The sequence below is a fragment of the Tamandua tetradactyla genome, chromosome 6, assembly GCF_023851605.1.
Source record: "Tamandua tetradactyla isolate mTamTet1 chromosome 6, mTamTet1.pri, whole genome shotgun sequence".
In the NCBI taxonomy this organism is placed as follows: Eukaryota; Metazoa; Chordata; class Mammalia; order Pilosa; family Myrmecophagidae; genus Tamandua; species Tamandua tetradactyla.
This window is the reverse complement of record NC_135332.1, coordinates 1,085,365-1,106,663: the sequence shown is the minus strand read 5'-3', so window position 1 is coordinate 1,106,663 and position 21,299 is coordinate 1,085,365. Positions and strand designations below refer to the sequence as shown.

The 21,299-nt window shown below is 51.7% G+C and overlaps 1 protein-coding gene and 1 pseudogene across 1 annotated transcript in view; both read right to left on the bottom strand.

The window, feature by feature from the left end:
- NT5M (5',3'-nucleotidase, mitochondrial) overlaps nt 1–21,299 on the bottom strand; it is a 76,444-nt gene that overhangs the window by 9,220 nt on the left and 45,925 nt on the right. Inside the window, exon 3 of the mRNA XM_077162976.1 lies at nt 5,958–6,018. Within this exon, the coding sequence (XP_077019091.1) occupies nt 5,958–6,018 (61 nt within the window). The remainder of the gene's footprint in view (nt 1–5,957; nt 6,019–21,299) is intronic.
- LOC143686916 (nucleolar and coiled-body phosphoprotein 1 pseudogene) lies at nt 13,190–19,923 on the bottom strand (annotated as a pseudogene).

Sequence of the window (21,299 nt, the reverse complement as noted above, 5' to 3'; positions counted from 1 at the left end):
CCCTGTCCTCTGGCTGAGATATGACACCCATGAGATAAAATGCACCACTTTATTTTTTTTTTTTGGCTTTTAAAAAGGGGAATTTAATAAGTTGCTAGTTTACAGTTCTAAGGCCTAGAAAATGTCCCAATTAAAACAAGTCTATAGAAATGTCCAATCAAAGGCATCCAGGGAAAGATACCTTGGTTCAAGAAGGCCGATGAAGTTCAGGGTTTCTCTCTCATCTGGAAAGGCACATGGCGAATACGGTCACAGTTTCTCTCTCGGCTGGAAGGGCACACATCATCTGCTACTTTCTCTCCTGGCTCCCTGTTTCATGAAGCTCCCCGGGAGGCGTTTGCCTTCTTCACTTCCAAAGGTCACTGGCTTGTGGGCTCTCTGATTCTCATAGTTATGTCGTTCTGCTCTGCTCTCTCTGAATCTCTCTCATTCTCCAAAATGTTTCCTCCTTTATAGGACTTCAGAAACTAATCAAGACACACCCGAATGGGTAGAGACATGTCATCACCTAATCCAGTTTAACAACCACTCTTGATTAAATCACATCTCCAGGGAGATGATCTATTTCCAAATTCAAACATACAGCATTGAATAGGGATTAGAAGAAATGGCCGCGTTTACAAAATGGCATCAGGATTACAGCATGGCTTCTCCAGGGTACATACATCCTTTCAAACTAGCACAAAAGGGGTATCTTTTTTTTGTTTTTTTTTTTTTGTAAGATTAATCATTGAATTAATTGTCACAAAATGCACCACTTTAAAGTGCACAGCTCGGTGGTTTTGGTAAATTCACCACGGTTGACCATCACCGCTATCCAATTCCAGGATACGTCTGCCTCTCCCAAGGAAACCCAGGGCCATTAGCATCTTTTAAAAGCCCATCTTTACAAACACCAGCGAGGACCAAAAGCGTCCCACTGGGCTCAGCTTTGACGACTGACCCCACAAATCCAGGCAGAAAATGCAGAACACACGGCGGGCCCAGTTCCCTGGTGTGCGAGCTGGGGCGGCTTCCCCAGCTGCTCCTGAAAGCACTCGTGGCTTCTCTGGGTGGCCAGAGGAAGGGCTGGGCCTTTTAGGACAAGGCTTACAGGAGGTCCAGGCACCAGGGGCACGTGGACAATTTGGTGTGAAATGTGTAAAGAAATTAATTCATTACCTTCTTCAATTAAAAAAAAAAAGGGAGTCCACATTTTTATCTGAGATTAAACGAAGAGGCTCAATTGGTAGGATTTTTCCACTTAAGGCCTTAAGGTTAAGCATTTATTCTTAAAATCGACCTAGAATTATGTGGAAAACGTCATTGGGAAATATTAAGAGAGCAGCTTCCACCGTTAGGTCCATGGGTACCGACTCGCCTCGGTAAGGGAGAGTGAGTGTGAGTTCTCATGCAAGCTTCAGCTAGATACTGCTAATTGCGACGGTTTGCCTGTCAGCCCTAAAGAACACCCAGGGCTCTAGCTGAGATTCTGCAAAAGTTTCACACACTAACATTACTTCCAGAAACCTACAGCCTCCAGAGGGTCCCTGGACCTGGTAAGTCCTGAAATGCAGAGGGCCCAGCCTCTCCAGGACATCAGCTAGTTCCACCCCCCATCCCTTATTATCAGCCCTTTCCAACATGAAAAAGCTACAACGGGCATAGTCCAAATACCCCTAAAGAGTGGGAGGAAGATCAAAGGAGAAAGAGGAGTTCTAACAGAGAAGGTAGGATTTAGTAAATGAGTATGAGTGCTGGATCATTATATTAATACTTCGTCTCCAGTATCTTGGAGCAGCTAGAAGGAAAAACCTAAAATTGTGGAACTGTAACCCACAACTAAACTCTGAAATCTGTTCTATAACTAATTACAGTGGTGTGCTTTGAAATTTATTGCTTTTTTGAATATATTTATATTTTACAACAAAAATTGTTAAAAAAATAAATGCAAGAGTAAATGTCATGCCTGTGCATAGCAAATACGCCATGGATTTTTTTTTTTTGAATTTTTAATATATTTATTGGATTTTCCCCCCTAACTGCAGGAACAGGAGAAATGAAAATTCTTGGTTCCTTAAGTATAGCAAAAACCTGGAACTCCATATTTATGAAAGGCAATGCTACCATCATGAAGTTCTCAATATTTTTTGACATCTTTAAGATTTCTCATTTATTTATTTATTTATTTTTACATGGGCAGGCACCTGGAATCGAATCCGGGTCCTCTGGCATGGCAGGCAAGCATTCTTGCCTGCTGAGCCACCATACGCCATGGATTTTTAAAATTATTATTATTATAATCTCTCTTTGGATAAAAAAAACCCCCAAAAACTCCTGCCACTGCACTGCTGGCCTTGAGGCCCTGGGTTGAGCCCACTCGCCGCGTGGCGCCAGGCACAGGGTAGGACCCGGGTCCAGCTGGGCAGCTGCCCCGGCTGTACAGCGGGCGTGGGGACGGGCCGGCATCACAGGCCACGGCGTGGGCACGAGTGGGGCTGAGGGTAGGGAGGAGGTGGGGCCCAGCCGAGGGCTCCGGTCTGTGGGGGGCTTTGCCCAGCCCTGCAAGGGTCCTCAGGTCGCAGGGAGCGTAAGCCCTGCCTGGCCAGCCACAGCCCCCCACAAAAGCGGCCACACCCCAGGAGGAGCCCTGGGCGGGGCAGGGCTGCTGCCTTCTCCGTCCTGGGGACCGTGTGGAGGGTGGGGCGGGGGCGGGCTCCATGCGCTTCTCAGCCGTGAACCCGCCCCACGCCATGCCGCCTGTCCGCAGGCCGAAGCCGGCCACCACCGGCCACTGCAGATTCAACTTCCTGGACAATCTGCATCAACCCTCCTTTGCGGTGTGACCAGTAACTGCCTCTCGAGTTTACTGTGGGACACGACAGCACAGAGACCGAGCTACGAGACGTCTCCTGCTTTTAAAGGGCATGGATTTGAAGAAAACTTAATGACAGAAAGCATGCTGAAATATATATACACACATATATATATAATCGTAGGTAGAAAAGAAAAACTAGAAACAAACAACTTGTTAGCAGCGTTTCTGCCTCCGGGTGTAGGGCTGTATCTGTAGGGGTTCAGTTGGGTTTTGGGGGGTTGGGCTGGCGCCTGCCTCACTGCGCCCCAGCTTCCAATAACGGAGACTCAGCTTTCCTCTGCGACGCCCCCCCCCCGCCCACTCCACGCGCCATGGCGGGTCCTGGGCTGTCGACTGGACGCACCTGCCCGCCCCGGGTCCAGGGCTGGTCATGGTAAGATTCTCTTCCGGGAATCGAAATCTTGTGAGGAAACCCAAGGGCGGAAAACGAGCGGAACTGGAGTGCCCTGGAGCACATCCACACGCTGGCTCCCCCACCCAGGCTGGCCTGGCCCCCCATCTGTCTGAGGTCTGCTTCTTCCTCGGATCCTCCAATCTTTCTAGTAAATTCCACATTAGCTTCGGTGACCTAGGGTCTGATTGCAGTGCTCGCCACTCCAGAGCCCCAACTGCTATCCCTTCTGTTTACTCGTCTAGGGGCACACGGGGGTGGGGGCACAGCTGAGCTCAGCAGCCACCTGACCATTAGAGCACGAAAGTCCATTGCCCTGCTCCTCAATGCCTTCATCTGTCAAAGCAGGAGCAGTCCTTGTCACAGGGAGTAGCCCCAGGCCACAGGGAGCAGCCCCCCATCACAGGGAGCAGCCCAGGTCACAGGGAGCAGCCCCAGGCCACAGGAAACAGCCCCAGGTCACAGGGAGCAGCCTCCATCACAGGGAGCTGCTGCAAGCTGGAACGGCCACAAGAAGGCATGACAGCGCATATTAAAGGCGGCAAGGCATGGCAAGCACTGTTACTACACGGTGTCCATCAGCTGCTGCTGACCATGAAGCTGCCTGCCGGCAGAGGCGTCCTGTGCACCGGGGCTGTGCCCGGGTGGGGTTACGGTCAGCAGAGCCCTGCCCCAGGAGACGGTCACGGGTGGGCTGCTCAGGTGGTGGGAAGGTGCTGGGGAGCCCTTGAGGGAGTTGGTCAGGAAATACGGGCAACCTCGGAGCTAAGGCGGACGGACAAGAAGGGAGCGGGCGTGCCAGGGTGAGGGGCCAGTGCACGAGGGCCAGCATGCATGGGGGTCCCGAAGCGAGGACCCAGGCACAAGGGGCAGCGCGGTGGTGGTGGGGGGAGCGGACGGTGGGTGAGAAGCAGGTAGGGCCTGGCCAGCCGTGCTGAGGGACTTCCTGGGTTTGCTGCTGCTATGCCAGGGGCAGTGGGAAGCCACAGAGAGGCTTGATTTTAAGGAGGGCTGTTTGGGGCTGTGGGGTGGCTCTGAGGCCATGCTGGTGTGCAAGCGGGAAGGGAGGGAAGCAGGCGGGGCCCGGCGGGTGTTAGAAGCGACTCAAAGGGCAGGGCCTTCCGCCAGGATCGTCTGCGAGGGGAGAAGGGCGACTGCAGGAGTGAGGCCCTGGTCCCCGAGAGCGTGGGGGCGGGGCCCGTCAGAGGTGGGGAGGCGGCGCAGGGGGGAAGCCCACGCTCCTGGGGGAAGAGTGCCGGGTGGAGATCGGCGTCTGGAGGTGGCATCGTCCGGGGGAAGAGGTCCGCAGAGGCCTTGTCTTTGACAAGCAGCGCCGCCTTGGCTGCCCAGCGACAGGGCTGACAGCATCACCCTACCTTGAGGTTCCCAAACCCAGGGGCTGTGCCGTCCACGGAGAAGAGCTTGCCCTTTGCCCCCAGCTCCCGGAAGGTCCCTGAGAGCCCTGGACGTCCCACAGGCCCCGGGCCCAGCAGCGGTCTGTGCCCACATGGGGGGGCAGGACCCGAGCGGCTGCAGACCGGGGCAGGCAGGTGATGGGTCAGCTGGGAACTCGGTGACCGTCCCGGCGCCCCCATGCCTGCCGCCGTGTGTGGGTGCTGGGGGGGTCCAGAGCTGGGTGCACGTTGGGGTATGGAGCTCCCCTGGCCCTGCCCCTTCTCCAGCCAATGCCCCTGGCCAGCCTCTCACCTGATAAACCCTCAGGGCGAGGACAACAGCGGCCGGCTTCTGTGGGCCCTTGGGGTGACCTGCTGACCTGGGGTCCTCCTGGGGACCCCGAGACTCATCTGGTGGGCCTGTGGGACACGCATCGCTAGTCCCAGGGTCCTGACTCAAAGGGTGTGCGCTGGGCGCAGAAGTGCCCCTTCCCTCCAGGGTTCCCAGGTACACGGGTGCAGCTGGCCCAGCTGGGGGCCCATGTGGGGGAGCAGGTCCGGCTCCCCCCAGAGCCCACTAACTGGGGCCAGGCACGTCCCTCCCCGCGGGGGCATGATCCCCTCATATGCCCAGATGCCAAGCGCGGCCACCCGGAGGGGCCCGGCAGGATGCGGGACAGGGGGCCCAGCACAGGCAGCGCCCAGGAACCGGGGCCTCTCCACGGCTCCCAGCACGGGGGCGGCCGGCCAGGGGAAGGGCGGGGGGCCCTGAGGAGCTGGGGCTGCCCGCTCCAGTCCGTAGCCCCTGGCCGTGCTGTGCCTGCTCTGGGCTGAGTCCCGTCTGCGGGCCGCGTGGTCGGCCACCCGGGAGGCCCGCGCCACACCGCAGGTCCCCAGATCCCGGAGGCCCCCCATGCCGGCGGCCCCACTTCTGCGCAGTAAAGGTGGTGCAGTGGGGCACGTAGGCCCGGCTGAGCCCCGCCCCTGCGCTTTATCCCGTGCCTCAACGCCCGGCGCCAACACCCGGGTCCGGGGCCTCCAGCCCGCCCCAGACAAACCTGCTCCCCCTCCCCATCCCCCCCAGCCGGCCAGGCGGCGCACACGTGTCGGGGCGCACGCAGCCCCCCAGAGAAGCCGGGGTGTCCACCGAGCTCCATGCAGGAGGGCGCAGGGGGCTCGGCCAGGACAGCGGGCACAGCTCCCCCGGGAGGGGGCCGGGGAGGGCGAGGCGCCTGGTGGACCGTGGCCAGGGGCCCAGGGTGCTCTGGACAGGGTGGGGGCCAGGGTAGCAGCTCCCCCGGGGCCCCCGTCTTACCTTCTCATAGGCACAGAACTTGTACATCTTGATGGGGCTTGTGCAAATGAAGACATCGGTGCTGCGGGGAGAGGGGGAGGGGAGGGAAGGGAGGGAGAGGGGAGGGGAGGGAGGGGGAGGGGAGGGGAGGGAGGGGGAGGGGAGGGAGGGGGAGGGGAAGGGAGCGCGTGAGCTGAGGCCCCTCCCCCCACGTGCCTCCTGCCCTCACCGCCTCGGCCGCTGCTGCCCGCCACGCCACCCACACGTTACCCCTGCCCTGGCGCCCCGGGGACAGCCCGACCCACCCGACGGGGGGAATGTGTGGATCCGCGATGGGAGAGGAGGGGGCACCCACCTGGAGAGGGGCGCCAAGAAGAGGCCTATGGGGCAGGGGCGGCCCAGCACCCAGAGGGCAGCGGTCACCACTCAGCTGTCTCCCTGAGAGTGGAGATGGTGGGAGAGCCAGGCAGGGGGGCGGGCAGAGCCCGTGGGGAGGGCCCAGGGAGGGGCGCAGACCTCTGCAGTGGGGAGCTCCCCCACGGGGCCCTGAAGGCAGACCTGGGGGCGCTAGGGAGGGCTCCAGCCTCAGCGGCCAGGCCCCCTGGAGACAGTGTTGGGGCCTCTAGCACTGACCCCCACGGTCGAGGGCCCCTCCCCTGCCATGGGCCGTGGGTCCCAAATGCCCTCACGCAGTGGCCTCTGGACTGCACTGTGGGGTCACTAACTGCGACTTGTTGAAGGCTGCATTGTCCTGTTTTTAACGTTTCCTCTTTGGCAGATCAGAACCCTGGGGCATAGGGGTGTGAGCCCCTCCCCATACCTCCCCCTCCAGCCCAGCACAAGGCCTGGCACATTTTAAGTTTGAGGGGTGCGCTGTTTCGGGAAGGGATGGACAAACCCCTTGCCTGAGGAAAGAGGGAGGAGGCGGGTTTACAAACACAGGTTCCCCGCATCTGGTGTGCCCCCTCAACACGGGGGTGGGGGTGGGGTGGTGGGGGGGGTGGGGGGGTGGGGGGATGGGGTGCGGGACCCCGGCCTGGGGCCCACGCGAAATGCTCCCTGCAGGCTGTTTCAGGAATCTATGGAAAAGCTACTTCTATACGACAGTTACACTCCCTCAGCCGTCGTGCCGTGGCCACCCTGCTCTCCTTCTTTAACGTGAACCTGTAAACTTCATTTTCCCTGTTAGGTTTGTTTTTAGATGAAAGCACCAGCTGTGCCGTGGAGCCCCGCCCTGCCCCTGGCCTGCCCTGGACACTAATGGAAAGGTAAGGGGTCAGCCCATCCCAAAAGCAGGGGGGACCCTCCTTGACAAGCAGGATGCTTCCACAATTTGCATCTCCCCTTGGCTGGGTGCAGCCAGGTGGCGATGTCCCAAATCCCTCAAGACAGCGGAAAGAACAAAAATAAGGAGGGGGGGCGGGTGAGACCCTGGAAAGGTTTCATGCTCTAGGTCTGCCTTCCTGGAACCTGTAATTCCCAGAGGGTTCCTGGGTCAGATGAACCCTGAAACCCAGAGGGCCCAGCCTCTCCAGGGTTATCAGTGAATCACATCCCCCCTCCTGCAGCAGACACCCTTCTCAACAGGAGAAGGCAGAACAGGCACAGCCCACAGACCCCTATGAACTGGGAAAAGGGTCAGAGGGAAGGAGGAGTATAGCAGAAAATGGGATTCACAGATGAGTGCGGCTGCAGAGTCACTGCGTTAATATTCCTTCCAGCCTCCAGGTGCTGGAGCAGCGAGCAGGAAAAACCTGAGATGGTGGAATGGTCCCCTGTGACGGACTCTGGGGTCTGCTCTGTAACTGCTTGTGAAGTGAGCTTTGAAAAGCATTGCTTTGTATATGTTATATTTGCTTTGTATATGTGTTATATTTTACAATTAGAACATTAAAAACTTAATGCTTTTGTATATATGCTATATTTTACAATATAAACTTTGCTTTGAGTATATATTATATTTTACAATTAAAACATTAAAAACTGAAGGGGAGACTATAACTCCTGGCTACAGCAGATTTACTGTTATTGTACTTACTATCTAGTGTTAACTGTGTAATTTATAACAATGCTATTAGATAAAAAAGAAGGCAGAGGGCTCCCGGGGAGATGCCGGCCAGAGCAGCCTGAGGTCAGCCCTGCCCTACGGAAGAGTGAGAGAAGTGACAGGAGGCGACGAGAAGGCGACTTGGGAGGGTGCTGCCCTGGGGGAGCTCCTGCACCACAGGGGCCGTCCTGGCTGCAGAGGCTGAGGACTGAGGGCAGAAAGCGGGAGCCGAGCGCGGAGCCGTGGAGCCTGTGCAGTGCACGGACGGAGCCAGGACTAGGGAGTCAGGCAGACCGCGTTCCTTGGGCGCTACCCTCACCAGCGCAGCCCCGTGACCCATGACCCACCCCACACCCCATGCAACTGAACCCTGTAACCTGCTTCCATTCCCCGTGCTCCAGGCGCCCCCACCCCACCAGCCCCCAGCGCATGTCCCTGCCCCACCCCCCACGCCAAGTGCAGCCCAGCCCCCCTCTCTTGCACCCTCCCGAGCACAAAGGGCCCCGTGCCTTAGACCCGCGCTCTACGGGTTTATGCCACCCACAGCAGTACACCCACACGGCTACATCCTCCCTGGCCGCTGGGCAGAAATCACAGAGAATAAAGCTTCTGGATCAAATAAAAAACATACCAGAGGCACACAACACCAGATCTGAAGAGACAGAAGAAAGAATAAGTGATTTAAAGGACAGGATAATTGACTTTGAAGACTCAAAGCAGCAAATGGCAAAAAAAGTTGGAAAAATTTGAATGGGAGCTCAGGGAAATGACAGACAAAACAAAGCACGCAAGGATAAGAATCACTGGTGTCCCACAAGGAGAAGAGAGGAGTAAAGGGCTAGGAGGATTAGTTGAGGATATAATGGGGGGAAACTTCCCAACCCTCATAAAGGACATAAATATACAAGTCAAAGAAGTCCAACGAACTCCAAAGAGAATAAATCCAAATAGGCCTTCCCCAAGGCACGTACTAATCAGTCTGTCAAATGTTGGAGAGAAGCAGAAAATCCTGAAAGCCACAAGAGAAAAACAATCTACTACATACAAGGGAAACCATATAAGACTGAGTTCAGACTACTCAACTAGCACCCTGGAGGTGAGAAGGCAATGGTATGATATATTCAGGATTCTGAAAGAGAAAGAATTCCAGCCAAGAATTCTGTACCCGGCCAAACTGTCCTTCAAAATTGAGGGAGAGATTAAAGTTTTCACAGACAAAGAAGTCCTGACAGAATTTGCCAACAAGAGACCAGCTACAAGAAATACTAAAAGGAGTTCTGCAGGCTGAAAAAGACAGGAGAGGGAGGTCTGGAGGAGGGCATAGAATTGAAGAGTATCACTAAGGGTAATTTAAAGAATACAAAGAGAAGGAGGGGAAAGAATATATAGATCTGTGCTGGTTTGAAAGGATGTATGTCCCCTTGAAAAGCCATTGTGGGGGGTCAGGAGCAATAAATCAGGCAATAAATCAGGCCCTAGCTAGAAGAAGGTATCTGGAGTCACAAGATCCAGGGCGGGACGTTCCCAAGAGTTAAAAATTGAACAATAATCATTGTTAAGGAACAAAAAGAATGGGATGTGTTGTGCAAGAGCAAATGGCATTTCTCTGCTTCTGTAGATAAGATTGCTTGCTTACAGCTGCAAACCAAGATGTGGCTCAAAAAGATAATGTCCTTTTTCCTGCTTCTGTGGATACGCTTGTGGTTTTTACCTTTATAAGCCCCCCTTGAGAACTCCTCGGGGCTGCTCTCTGATTCCTCCTTCTTGAGTTTCTGAGGCAGTCGCTGGCTGGCTAATAAAGACTCCTAATTGGCTTGCAAATTGCTTTGACTTGGGTGGTCTCTCTTTTGGTGTGCCCCACAACATTTGGAGGCCCCAGCGAGATAGTCCCTAACGGGACATCTGGTGACCACAAGTCCTGGGGATCGCCCCTGGAACCAGGGTCCGGCCTAGGGGAAGGCCTCGGAGAGACGTTCCTCCGCCCCAGGCAGGGACCAGGAACCAGGCCTGTCCTACAAGACTCTCTGAAATTATACAAAAATCTGCGCGGAGTCATCTGTTCCTGGAAATCTCACCGGTGAGTGCAGGTCTGTTACTGGATCCAGGTCAGGGACCTCTGGATGCCTGGACGAAGGTCAGGTCCCAGAGCAAGACGTTGCCTGGGGCTTCTGGTTAGGAATCAGTTAAGGTTTTTGTGTGTGTCTTGGTTTAGTTTGTCCCTTCTCTCATCTCCTGGTCTTGTCGCATTCTGTGTCGTTCTTGTCATAACTGTCGTGGATCAGTCAAGCTCACCTGTCTGTTCTCCCCTTCAATGTTTTCTGAAAAATTTTCAGGAATTTCAGCGGAAGGCCGGAGACTATGGAGCCCCTGTCAGTGCCTTCGACTTGGAGAGATTCTGCTCACGGGAGTGGCCAACTTTCGGTTCTGGTGGCCTTCCGAGGGGACCACAGACCTATGTACAGCTTACAGAGTCCAAAGGACGATTTTTGGTGATCCAGGCCACTCTGACCAGCTCCCCTATATACTAATTTGGATTGAAATTTTAACAGAAAAACCCAGGTGGTTACGGTCTTGCCTGGAGTCCCAAAAAGGAAGACCCCCCAGAGCCGAAACAGTCCTCATACTAAAGAACACTCAGAAAGAAAAGACTAATGGGGTCCCAGTACTGACGGGACCACCGGAGGGTCTGCTCTTATGAATCCTCCCCCGTATCCGATAGCCTCTCCGCCCCCTGTAAGACCAGAGGGGAGAGGCAGCCGAGAGGCGGCTATCAGCCCCTCCGATAGCCAGGAGGTGACCTTCAGCCCCCCCATACCAGAAGTGGCTCTGCTCACCACCCCTCTTCTGGGGCACAGTCACCGGATTCTTCCAGGGCCCCAATTTTACCCTGAAGACAGGTTGGCCCTACCCCAGGGGATGCCCGCCCACCTTTCATGGTCTGTGTCCCCTTTTCCTCTAGCGACCTGTATAATTGGAAAAACCACAATCCCTCTTTCTCTGAAAAGCCCCAAGGGCTCATCTCCCTCTTGGAGACTGTCTTTTTTACCCACCAGCCCCCCTGGGAGGACTGCCAACAGCTCCTCCAGGCCTCTTCACCTCCGAGGAACGAGATCGAGTCAGGAGGGAGGCGAGGAAGTTAATTCTTGGACCTGACAGAGAGCCCACTACCGAGCCAACCCAATTAGAGGCTGTGCTCCCCTCCACCCGTCCCGGATGGGACCCCAACACTGATAAAGGTAAGGAGGCTCTCGATCAGTATCGCCAGACTCTGCTCCGGGGACTACGAGCGGCAGCCAAAAAGCCGATCAATTTATCTCGGGTCAGCGAAACTATACAAAAACCGGACGAATCTCCGGCTGCTTTCCTTGAGTGCCTCCTTGAGGCATACCGCTTGTTCACCCCTATAGATCCAGAGGCAGCCGAAAATAGGCGAGCCATAAATATAGCATTTGTCACCCAGTCGGCCCCAGATAAAAGAAAAAAATTACAAAAACTAGAAGGATTTGAGGGTAAGGTGCTGTCTGAACTGGTAGAGATTGCCCAGAAGACTTTTTTATTTTTTATTTTTTTATTATAAGCCAGCCAGTTTATTATTTTATGCTAAAACATGTAACTTTTACCATGCAGACGGAAATACCTATGTCAGTATGAACAGGACAGTACATTTTCTTCCTGGAGGCAGTTACACAGAAAACCAGATTGTTACCAAGTTATTTAGAAGCATGGAATCCAAGAAAGGGGAGGCTGATCTTAAGATCCTACAAGACAATCATGAGAACTTGGGGCACACTTTCCCACCATAGGGACAGCCCTGCCTCTGGAAAGCTTGTTGGCTCTTCCCTTCCCACTTTACTCTGATTGAGCATTCCCAGTGGTCATTTCTCACAGCTTTATAATCAGCCAGTTTAGCCTAGGAATCACATCTCTGCTTACTGTTTTATGCCATCAATTCCAGTGTTAGTAGCATTTAAGGCTCTCAAGAGGGCACATCAATTGCTCCACATATCAACTCTGAGACAAAATAATCCTGTTAGGATGCTCTGCTAACCCCACTACACTCCAAGTTTTACCAGATTATATCCTTAAAGGTTCCTATCACCTCCATTAGCTCATACATATAAATTAATTTGACCCAATGTAACCTAATTCCTACCAAAGTTTGAAGTTTTTAGTTTTTTCCCCTCACTTTCTTGATCAGTGATTCCCAACCATGTGAGAGTTAATGAAACCAATTTTGTGTCACCACTGCTACCAAGACAGAAATACCAAATGATATGTATTTTTCAGAATTAATTAACATTATTTTGTTCTCTGTCAAAAAGAAGATGCAGTCTTCAATGTTTTGACAGCTTCCCTGGGAATGAATGATCTTAAATTAGAACATTTAAGTACTTATTACTCAATACTAGTAAGGGTCAAGTTGCAGAAAAAAGCTTTTCAATAATAGAAAAGTTTATGCTTTCAAATTAAAAAAAAGAAAAAAAAAGCCATTTATTGCAAACATTATGTAATAATGATAAAATTATAGAAGAAATTTCTGACTGACCTAAGCACCCACACCACACCAAACTTTGCCTGTAACAAAACAGTGAATTTTATCCTAAAAAGTAGGTAGGTCCATGCTGCCTGAAAACTTCAGTCCCAGACCCAATGAATAAAGTACAAAATACATAAGCATGCTTAACAGACACACATATACATTAACCATCCTTTAACTTTCCTTGAGAAGGGGTAAGAGGGAGGAAGTGGACCAGATGTGAATTCTTCAAGTAGATTATAAAAATTCACACATGTGACCTTTATTATAATAATCTTGGATAATAGCTAAGATTTGATCTGTGGGAACCTGCCTCTGAAAATTATAACAAAAAACAACAGGAAATGATTTAATATAAAATATACAAATTTCTCAGTATGAGAACTTCCACAGAACAGGGAGAAGGAAATGATAACTAAAATTAATTTTCTTTAAAAATGACACCCCCTTTAGCTTGTCCTTGCGACAGAATACTCAAAAACAAATCGCTACAAAACTAGGACCACAGGAAAGGACCAGGGAGGATGTTAAGTTGTCAAGTCTTAGGATCTACTCTGAACTGCTGCCCTCCCCCAGACCTCCCCGAAGACAAATGAAGGTTCTTAGGTCAACTGGGGAAAGTGAGTGGTCTCACATCATCGCCCCTGCTCCACCATGGATGGCCCCAGGTCACTCACTATCAAACTTAGTGGAATTGACCTGGACGGAGATGGAACCTCCCCGGTAGCTGCCCCGCTTCTTGGTCTCCTCACGTCGGAAGGATTTGCCTTTGGTGAACTTCAGAACCTGACTGGCTCGCTCCCCCCAGTCTCCAGCTGCGCCTCGCTTGGCATCAAAGGAATGTCTGCCACTCGCTCATCCACCTCAATTTCTTCTTCCCTGAACCTTCGGAATGGGGATGATGCCCTTTTCTCTACATTTTTCCTTTTTGGAAATGTGTTGGGGGTCTGGAGCTTCAGCTTTTTGTCTTGAGGAGTATCTGCCTCCTTGGCAGCTTCATTCTGTTTCCGTTTCTTTCCTGGCTTGGAAACTGCCACTGTCACCTTTTTTTCTTCCTCCTCCTTCTCCTCCTCATTGTTGTCCCTGACTGGTTTTCCATTATGGGCAGTCAGTCCAGAAGGGCCATTGGCCTTGGGTGCTTGTGGCTTTGGGGTACCCTTGCCCTTTGGCTTCTCTTCCTTGTCCTCCACATGGAGTCATCAGAGGAAGAACTGCTGTTGCTCTCAGCCTTTTTCTTTTGGGAAGCAGACTTGGAAGGGGCAACAGCTCCTGTTATCTTCTGCAGCTTCTTTTTAATTGGGAGCTTAGATGTCTTTTCTTTCTCCTCCTCTTCCTCACTGCTGGAGCTGTCTGAATCAGAGCTGCTGGCCTCACCACCCTGCGGGTTCTGTTTGGCAGGTAGAGATGCAACTGCTTTGGCTGTCACCTTAGACTTAGGTGTGGCCACAATCTTTGTAGTTTTCTCCTCCTCCTCCTCCTCACTAGAACTGCTCTCCTCCTCACTGGAGCTGCTATCAGCCTTTCTGATGAGAGACTTCTGACCACTGCTGGCAGGTGGCTTGGGAGCTGCAGCTGATTTAGCTGCAGGCTGTTTGGTAGTGGCAATTGGTTTACTTGAGGGATTCTTGGTGGTGGTGACTGGCTTGGCAGGAGCTTCATCCTCAGAGCTCAGAGTCTGAGCTGTCTGCAGAGCTTTCTGCTACTTTCTTTGCTGGAGCTGGTTTAGTGGTTGCTTTAGAGATGAGTGCCTTAGCTGGGGGTTTCTTTTCTTCCTCAGAACTTGAATCAGACTCATCACTGCTCCCCTGACTGCTTTCCTCTGGCTGTTTCTTCTCTGCAGTTTTCTTGGGGGGCTGGGTCCTCAGGGTTTTCTTTAATCGGGGAGTAGTAGGTGGGGGGACTGAACTGTAAGGACCTGGTTTTTTCTTCATGGGCTTTTTCTGTTCCTCTTCTTCCTCACTGGAGGAGTCCTCACTGCTAGAACTCTTCTGTGCAGGGGCGGCCATGGCTTTCATTGGAGCCTTCACTGCGACTTGCTTTTTAGGTATAGTCTTCTTAGAAATGGCTACTGCCTTCTCCTCTTCTGAGTCATCACTGCTGCCGCTGCTGCTGCTGCTAGCTGCTTTGCCATTTGTTACTTTAGGTACTGCCCAAGCTTGTTTCCCTGGTTTGGTTGGAGCTTTTGCTTGTGCTTTAGCTGCCACAGGTGCTGTCTTTGGCTTCTGATTCTTTGGTGCCTCGTCCTCTGAACTTGAGTCAGAATCAGACTCAGAACTCTCAGCCTTCTTGGGAGGAGCATTAGCTGCCTTGGCTTGGGGCTTAACACTCTTCTGGACAGACTTTTTCTTTTTCTCCTCCTCCTCCTCATCACTGGATTCTTCACTGCTGCTACTTTCTGATGCTTTGGCCACAACCTTCCCAGGTTGCTGAGGCAGTGTGGTCCGCTTAGCAGACACAGCAGCCTTTTTAGCTGGAGGCCCTTGGGTTTTTTCCTCCTCACTGCTATCCTCACTGCTGTCACTGGATGAAGTCTTCTTAGCCTTCTTAGTCACCGATCCATTTACCTGTAACTTCCGCTTTGGGGCCTTAGCGGACTTGAGCCAGAAGCTATAGATATCCAAAAGGGAAGAGGCATTGGCATCCTGCTGTGTAACGCCTGTCGCGTTGGCGAACTTGTTTGCCACCTCCGAGAGCTGGTTATCTCCAGCCGAGAACGAGGGGATACAGATCGCTGGGAAGCACGCGGCGCAAGCCGATGCCCGCCATATTCCAGGATACACACGTCACTACTCCAGAAGACTTTTAATAACAGAGATGACCCCGGGACCACGCAGTCCAAAAAAAATTGCCAGAATTCTAGTATCTGCAATGGCTGAACAGGAAAAACAGAAAGATAGACAGGAAACTGTTGAAAAAAGGAAGGGAAACCAAGGAAAAAGGTTGGGCCTAGGTACAAACCAATGCGCCTACTGCAAAGAGAATGGACATTGGAAAAACAAATGCCCTAAAAGGGGACTTAAAGGACTGAAACCATCCCCTGTTCTAGTTGAGGAGGCAAATTGACAGGGCCAGGGCTCCATTCCGTTAAGCCCCCGGGAGCCCAGGTCACCTTAGAAATTGGGGGCAAGCCTATAAAATTTCTTGTGGATACTGGGGAGACCTTCTCCATCCTCCAGCAGGCAGAAGGGCCCAGATCTAAGGAAAAAATCCCCATACAGGGGGCAACGAGAAAGACAGAGTCCTACCCAAGGACAAAGACTAGGATCACTAACCTTGGGGAAGAAACTGTCACCCACTCATTCCTGGTGATGCCAGAGTGTCCGTACCCCCTTTTGGGAAGGGACCTTCTCCAAAAATTACAGGCCACCATCTCTTTCAGAAACGATTCGGCCGAGCTCTCCTTCAATACCAACCCCTCGGAAATCCTCCTCACTTGCACCTTATCAGAAGAATATTTACTTACTGCAGAGGTGGCAGTGCAGGCCCCAGGCCCATACCTGCAGGAATTTAAAGAAAAAATACCGGGCGTATGGGCAGAGACGAATCTACCAGGATTAGCCGCCCACCGGCCCCCCATTGTTGTCCAGCTGACTAGCACTGCCACACCTGTCAGAATTCGACAATACCCAATAAGCTTAAAGGCTAAGAAAGGCATTGCAGTCCATATCAAAAGACTCCAGGAGGCAGGCATTCTAGTCCCCTGCCATTCGGCCTGGAACACCCCCCTTCTCCTGGTCCAAAAACCCAGGACTGAGGATTACCGGCCAGTACAAGACCTCCGGGAAGTGAACAAAAGAGTTGAAACCATTCACCCCACTGTGCCTAGCCCATATACACTCCTGAGCCTGTTACCTCCCAGCCAACAGGTTTATACTGTTCTGGACTTAAAGGATGCCTTCTTTTCACTTCCTCTGGCTGAGGTAAGTCAACCCATTTTTGCATTTGAATGGATTGACCCAGAGGGGGGTTTCTCTGGACAACTGACCTGGACCCAGTTGCCACAGGGTTTCAAAAACTCTCCCACCCTGTTTGATGAAGACTTAAGTCAAGATTTGGCCAGCTTTAGACAAAAGCATCCAGAAATAACCTTGCTACAATATGTGGATGACCTCTTACTGGCAGCCAATAAACTGTCAGATTGTAAAAAAGCGACTGAAAATTTACTGCAGGAGCTAGACCAATTAGGCTATTGGGTCTCAGCTAAGAAACCCCAATTTTGCACCAATTCGGCAACATACTTAGGATACGAACTAAATAAAGGAAAGAGGTCACTATCCTCAAGCAGGGTTGAAGCTATCTTAAGGATACCCGAACCAAAGACAAAGAGGCAGGTACGGGAATTCCTGGGGGGCAGTTGGATATTGCCGACTCCGGATTCCCAGATTTGCAGAAATAGCCAAGCCCTTGTATACTAGGTACAGGGGGAAAAGAGGAAACGCTAACCTGGACTGAAACTGAGCAAAAGGCTTTTAGAATGCTAAAACAAGCACTTGTAAGCGCTCCTGCCTTATTCTTGCCTGACCTGTCGAAACCCTTTCAACTGCATGTTGCTGAGGCCCGTGGAATAGTGAAAGGGGTTCTAACTCAAATATTAGGTCCATGGAAAAGGCCGGTTGCCTACCTATCTAAGAGACTAGACTGTGTAGCAGCTGGATGGCCAAACTGCCTCTGGGCCATTGCCGCCACTGCTATTTTGGTTAAAGAAGCATCCAAATTAACTCTGGGGCAGGACTTACAAATAGTGGCCCCACATTCAGTAGAAACATTACTAAAAAGCCCTCCTGAGCGATGGCTCTCAAATGCCCGGATAACCCAGTATCAAGTACTGCTACTAGATCCCCTGAGAATCCGCTTCCTGAAAGCGACAGCCCTTAACCCTGCTACCTTACTCCCGGATGATGACCCATCCGAGCCCATCCATGACTGCCGCGAGGTCCTGGATTCCCTCACAAACCTGAGGGATGACCTCACCAACACCCCCTGGCCAAATCCTGATGAAGAATTATATACAGACGGGAGCAGTTATGTCTCAGAGGGAACCAGGTATGTGGGAGCAGCGGTGGTAACTGTGGACCTGGTCATCTGGGCTTAGGCCCTAGGACATGGGACTTCAGCCCAAAAGGCTGAACTGATAGCTCTAACCCAGGCTCTGAGGTGGGGAAAAGGGAAGGTTGTCAACATCTACACGGACAGCAGATATGGCTTCACAACTGCACACGTCCATGGGGCACTATATCAGGAGCGGGGACTTTTGACATCAGGGGGAAAAGAAATAAAAAATATACCAGAAATACTCACCTTGCTAGAGGCTATCTGGTTACCAAAAAGGGGAGCCGTTATACATTGCAAAGCCCATCAGGCTGCTGAAACTCAAATCGCCAGAGGAAATGCCCTGGCTGATAAAACGGCAAAGGACGTTGCCCAAAAACCAGTGGGGACACTGCAGATACTTCCTGTCTTACCCAGACGAGTACTGCCGAACCCTCCAAACTATACTGGGGAAGAAATAAAACTGGGTGAAACCCTGGGCACCAAAACAGACCCAGATGGCTGGAAAATTCTCCAGGATGGGAGAATTCTAGTACCAGAGCACCTGGGGCACAATTTGATTGCCCAGGTGCACCAAAGTACACACCTGGGCAGTACAAAACTAACTGAACTATCACAGAGAAATCACTACATTCCCCGACTGCAACAACAGCCCGGCAAATATCATCCAGATGCCACATCTGCGCCCAGGTAAATTCTGGCCAAGGGAAGGAGGTGCCCCAAGGGACCAGGATGCGGGGACAAGCCCCAGGAGAGCAGTGGGAAGCAGACTTCACGGAACTGTTACCCGGTCCATCTGGATACAAATATCTGCTAGTTTTCATCGACACCTTCTCCGGATGGACTGAGGCATTCCCTACCAAAACTGAGACAGCACAAATAGTAGTAAGAAAACTAGTTTCTGAAATCGTCCCCCGATTTGTCCTCCCGACTGCAATGGGGTCCGACAATGGGCCGGCATTCATCGCCCAAATTACCCAATTGTTAGCAAAAATATTAAATATTAAATGGAAGTTACATTGTATTTATAGGCCACAGAGTTCAGGGCAAGTTGAAAGAATGAATAGAACAGTAAAAGAAACTCTGATTAAGCTAAAGCTCGAGACTGGCGAAAGCTGGGTGAGTCTCCTTCCACTTGCCCTCCTAAGGACTAGATGTACTCCCTATGTTAAGGGAATTACCCCATATGAAATCACGTTTGGGCGACCACCCCCACTAATTCCTAAATTGGGGGAAGAGAAAATAGCTGAATTAAATAACCATTCTCTTCTAAAATCATTACAAGCCTTGCAGTCTGCCATCCATCCTACCCGGGATCTGGAGAAGGCAGCCCATCCAGGACCCACAAATCCTGCCCCTAACAAATATCTATTTCAGGTGCAGCCCGGAGACCTGGTCTGGATTAAGAGGCTTCAGCCAGCCACCTTGGAGGCCCGGTGGACGGGACCCCTGCCAGCGATCCTCACAACCCCAACGGCAGTAAAAGTTGCGGGAAAACGACCCTGGATTCATCACACTCAGATCAAGAAGGCTGCCCCGACCAGCCCCCCGGAAAATGGACCATCCAGCGAACCGAGGATCCACTAAAGATAAGACTTTCCAGAAATCCTTCTGGGCCCTTCTGATATCTCTGGTGGGGGTCGCGGGAAAAAATCCTCACCAGGTTATAAACTATACCTGGGAACTCACTAGAACAGAGGACGGGATAGTGGTCACTAGAAACACCACTCCGTCCCAGCCAACCCTCCAGTGTGACCTCTGCCAGCTGTTTGGGAACCAATGGAACTCTTACCGGGGAAATCAGAGGATGGGGGGGCATCTTCAAGGGGGAGGGCCAACTATAATCCGGGGATATGGATGTGGCACCCTTCCCCAAGAAAAAAGCTTACAGCATATTGGCCATTATGCCTGTCCTGAAAAGGGCAGTCCAGAACCTCAGGGGGAAGAAGAGTACCATTGTGCCAAATGGGGTTGTGAAACACGTGCAAAATGGACTGACCGAGACCCGTTCATAACCTTAACAAGAGCACCAACCCCTAGCCCTGACAGTTGCACCCAAGGTGCCTGTAACCCAGTTATTATTATAATCCATTCCTGGTATACCCAAGTCTGGGACAGTGGGATAACTTGGGGACTTAGATTATATGTCACGGGTTACGATCCCGGCGTCAGTTTCACAATTCAGAGATTCCTTCCCCAAAAACTGAACAACCCCATAGGGCCAAACAGAGTTCTAAACCCCAGCATAAAACCCGTACAACCCCCCAAACAAAAGCCGCCTCCGCTTGAGCGGCTGCCGCCATCGCAGCTCCCTCCCCCCAGCCAAGGGGTGGGGCAGATCACCACCACCCGGCTACCCCAGCTCAAAGAGTTTCACCCCTTTAAGCCCTCATACAGACTTCTCCCCCTCCCCCCAAGAAACCCCTGCTTGACCTGTTGGATTCAGTGTTCCAGTTCATGAATCAAACCAATCCGCTTACCACTGAAGACTGCTGGCTTTGCTTAAACCCCGAACCCCCGTATTACATCGGAATAGGAGCTAATATCTCCCTAGGCCTTGCGGATCCCATATCAGAAACCTCTCAGTCCAAGAAGCACGAGGCCAGCACCTATGCAGGTGGGGACAGGAGCCGAAACTCACCCTAGGAGAACTCCAAGGTCAGGGAACCTGTATTTATTCTGAGGATTTCAGTCTAGCTAAATACCCCTATAGTGACTCTTGCGGACTCCTCATATCACTAGAGAACATTTTAACTTCAACCCCAAATGGATGGGACCGCCTCCTTGTAGCTCCGGACAGCACTTGGTTTGCTTGCACATCTGGTATCACCCCCTGCATAACTCCCCCAGTAATGGCTGTCGAGGAGGAACTTTGTATCTTGGTTCACATTATCCCCCAAGTATATTATTATTCCAGGGACGGGGGTAGGGAACCCTTCAAAATCACTTACAGGGCCAAGCGAGCCCCAATCCTGGTGCCCCTCCTTGTCGGACTGGGCATCGCAGGATCAACTGCAGTCGGAACTGCAGCCTTTATCACTGGGGACCAAAACTTTAAAACCCTTAGCAAACAAGTTGATCAGGACCTTAGTGAATTAGAAAGCTCCATCAGTCGTTTGGAAAACTCCCTAAATTCACTGGCCGAGGGGGTCCTCCAAAACCGCAGAGGCTTAGATCTCCTACTTCTGAAACAAGGGGGCTTATGCATGGCCCTCGGAGAAACCTGCTGCTTCTATGCCAATCATTCTGGAGTAATTAGAAACAGTCTATCCCTAGTCCGTAGCAGGTTACGAGAGCGAGAGGAACACCGAAAAGCTGAAACCAACTGGTATGAAAATCTGTTTTCCTGGTCCCCATGGCTAACCACACTCCTAACTGCCATAACAGGACCCCTAATTCTCATATTATTAGGCTTAATGTTCGGACCTTGTATAATAAACTGTCTGATCTCATATGTGAAAAAAATACAAGCTATTAAATTATTAGTCCTTTGAACCCACTATCAACAGATTTATAATCAAAATACAGAAACAGTGATTTGATTCTCTCATAAAACCAGTGGGGAATGTGGGCGGTCAGGAGCAATAAATCAGGCAATAAATCAGGCCCTAGCTAGAAGAAGGTATCCGGAGTCACAAGATCCAGGGTGGGAAGTTCCCAAGAGTTAAAAATTGAACAATAATCATTGTTAAGAAACAAAAAGAATGGGATGTGTTGTGCAAGAGCAAAT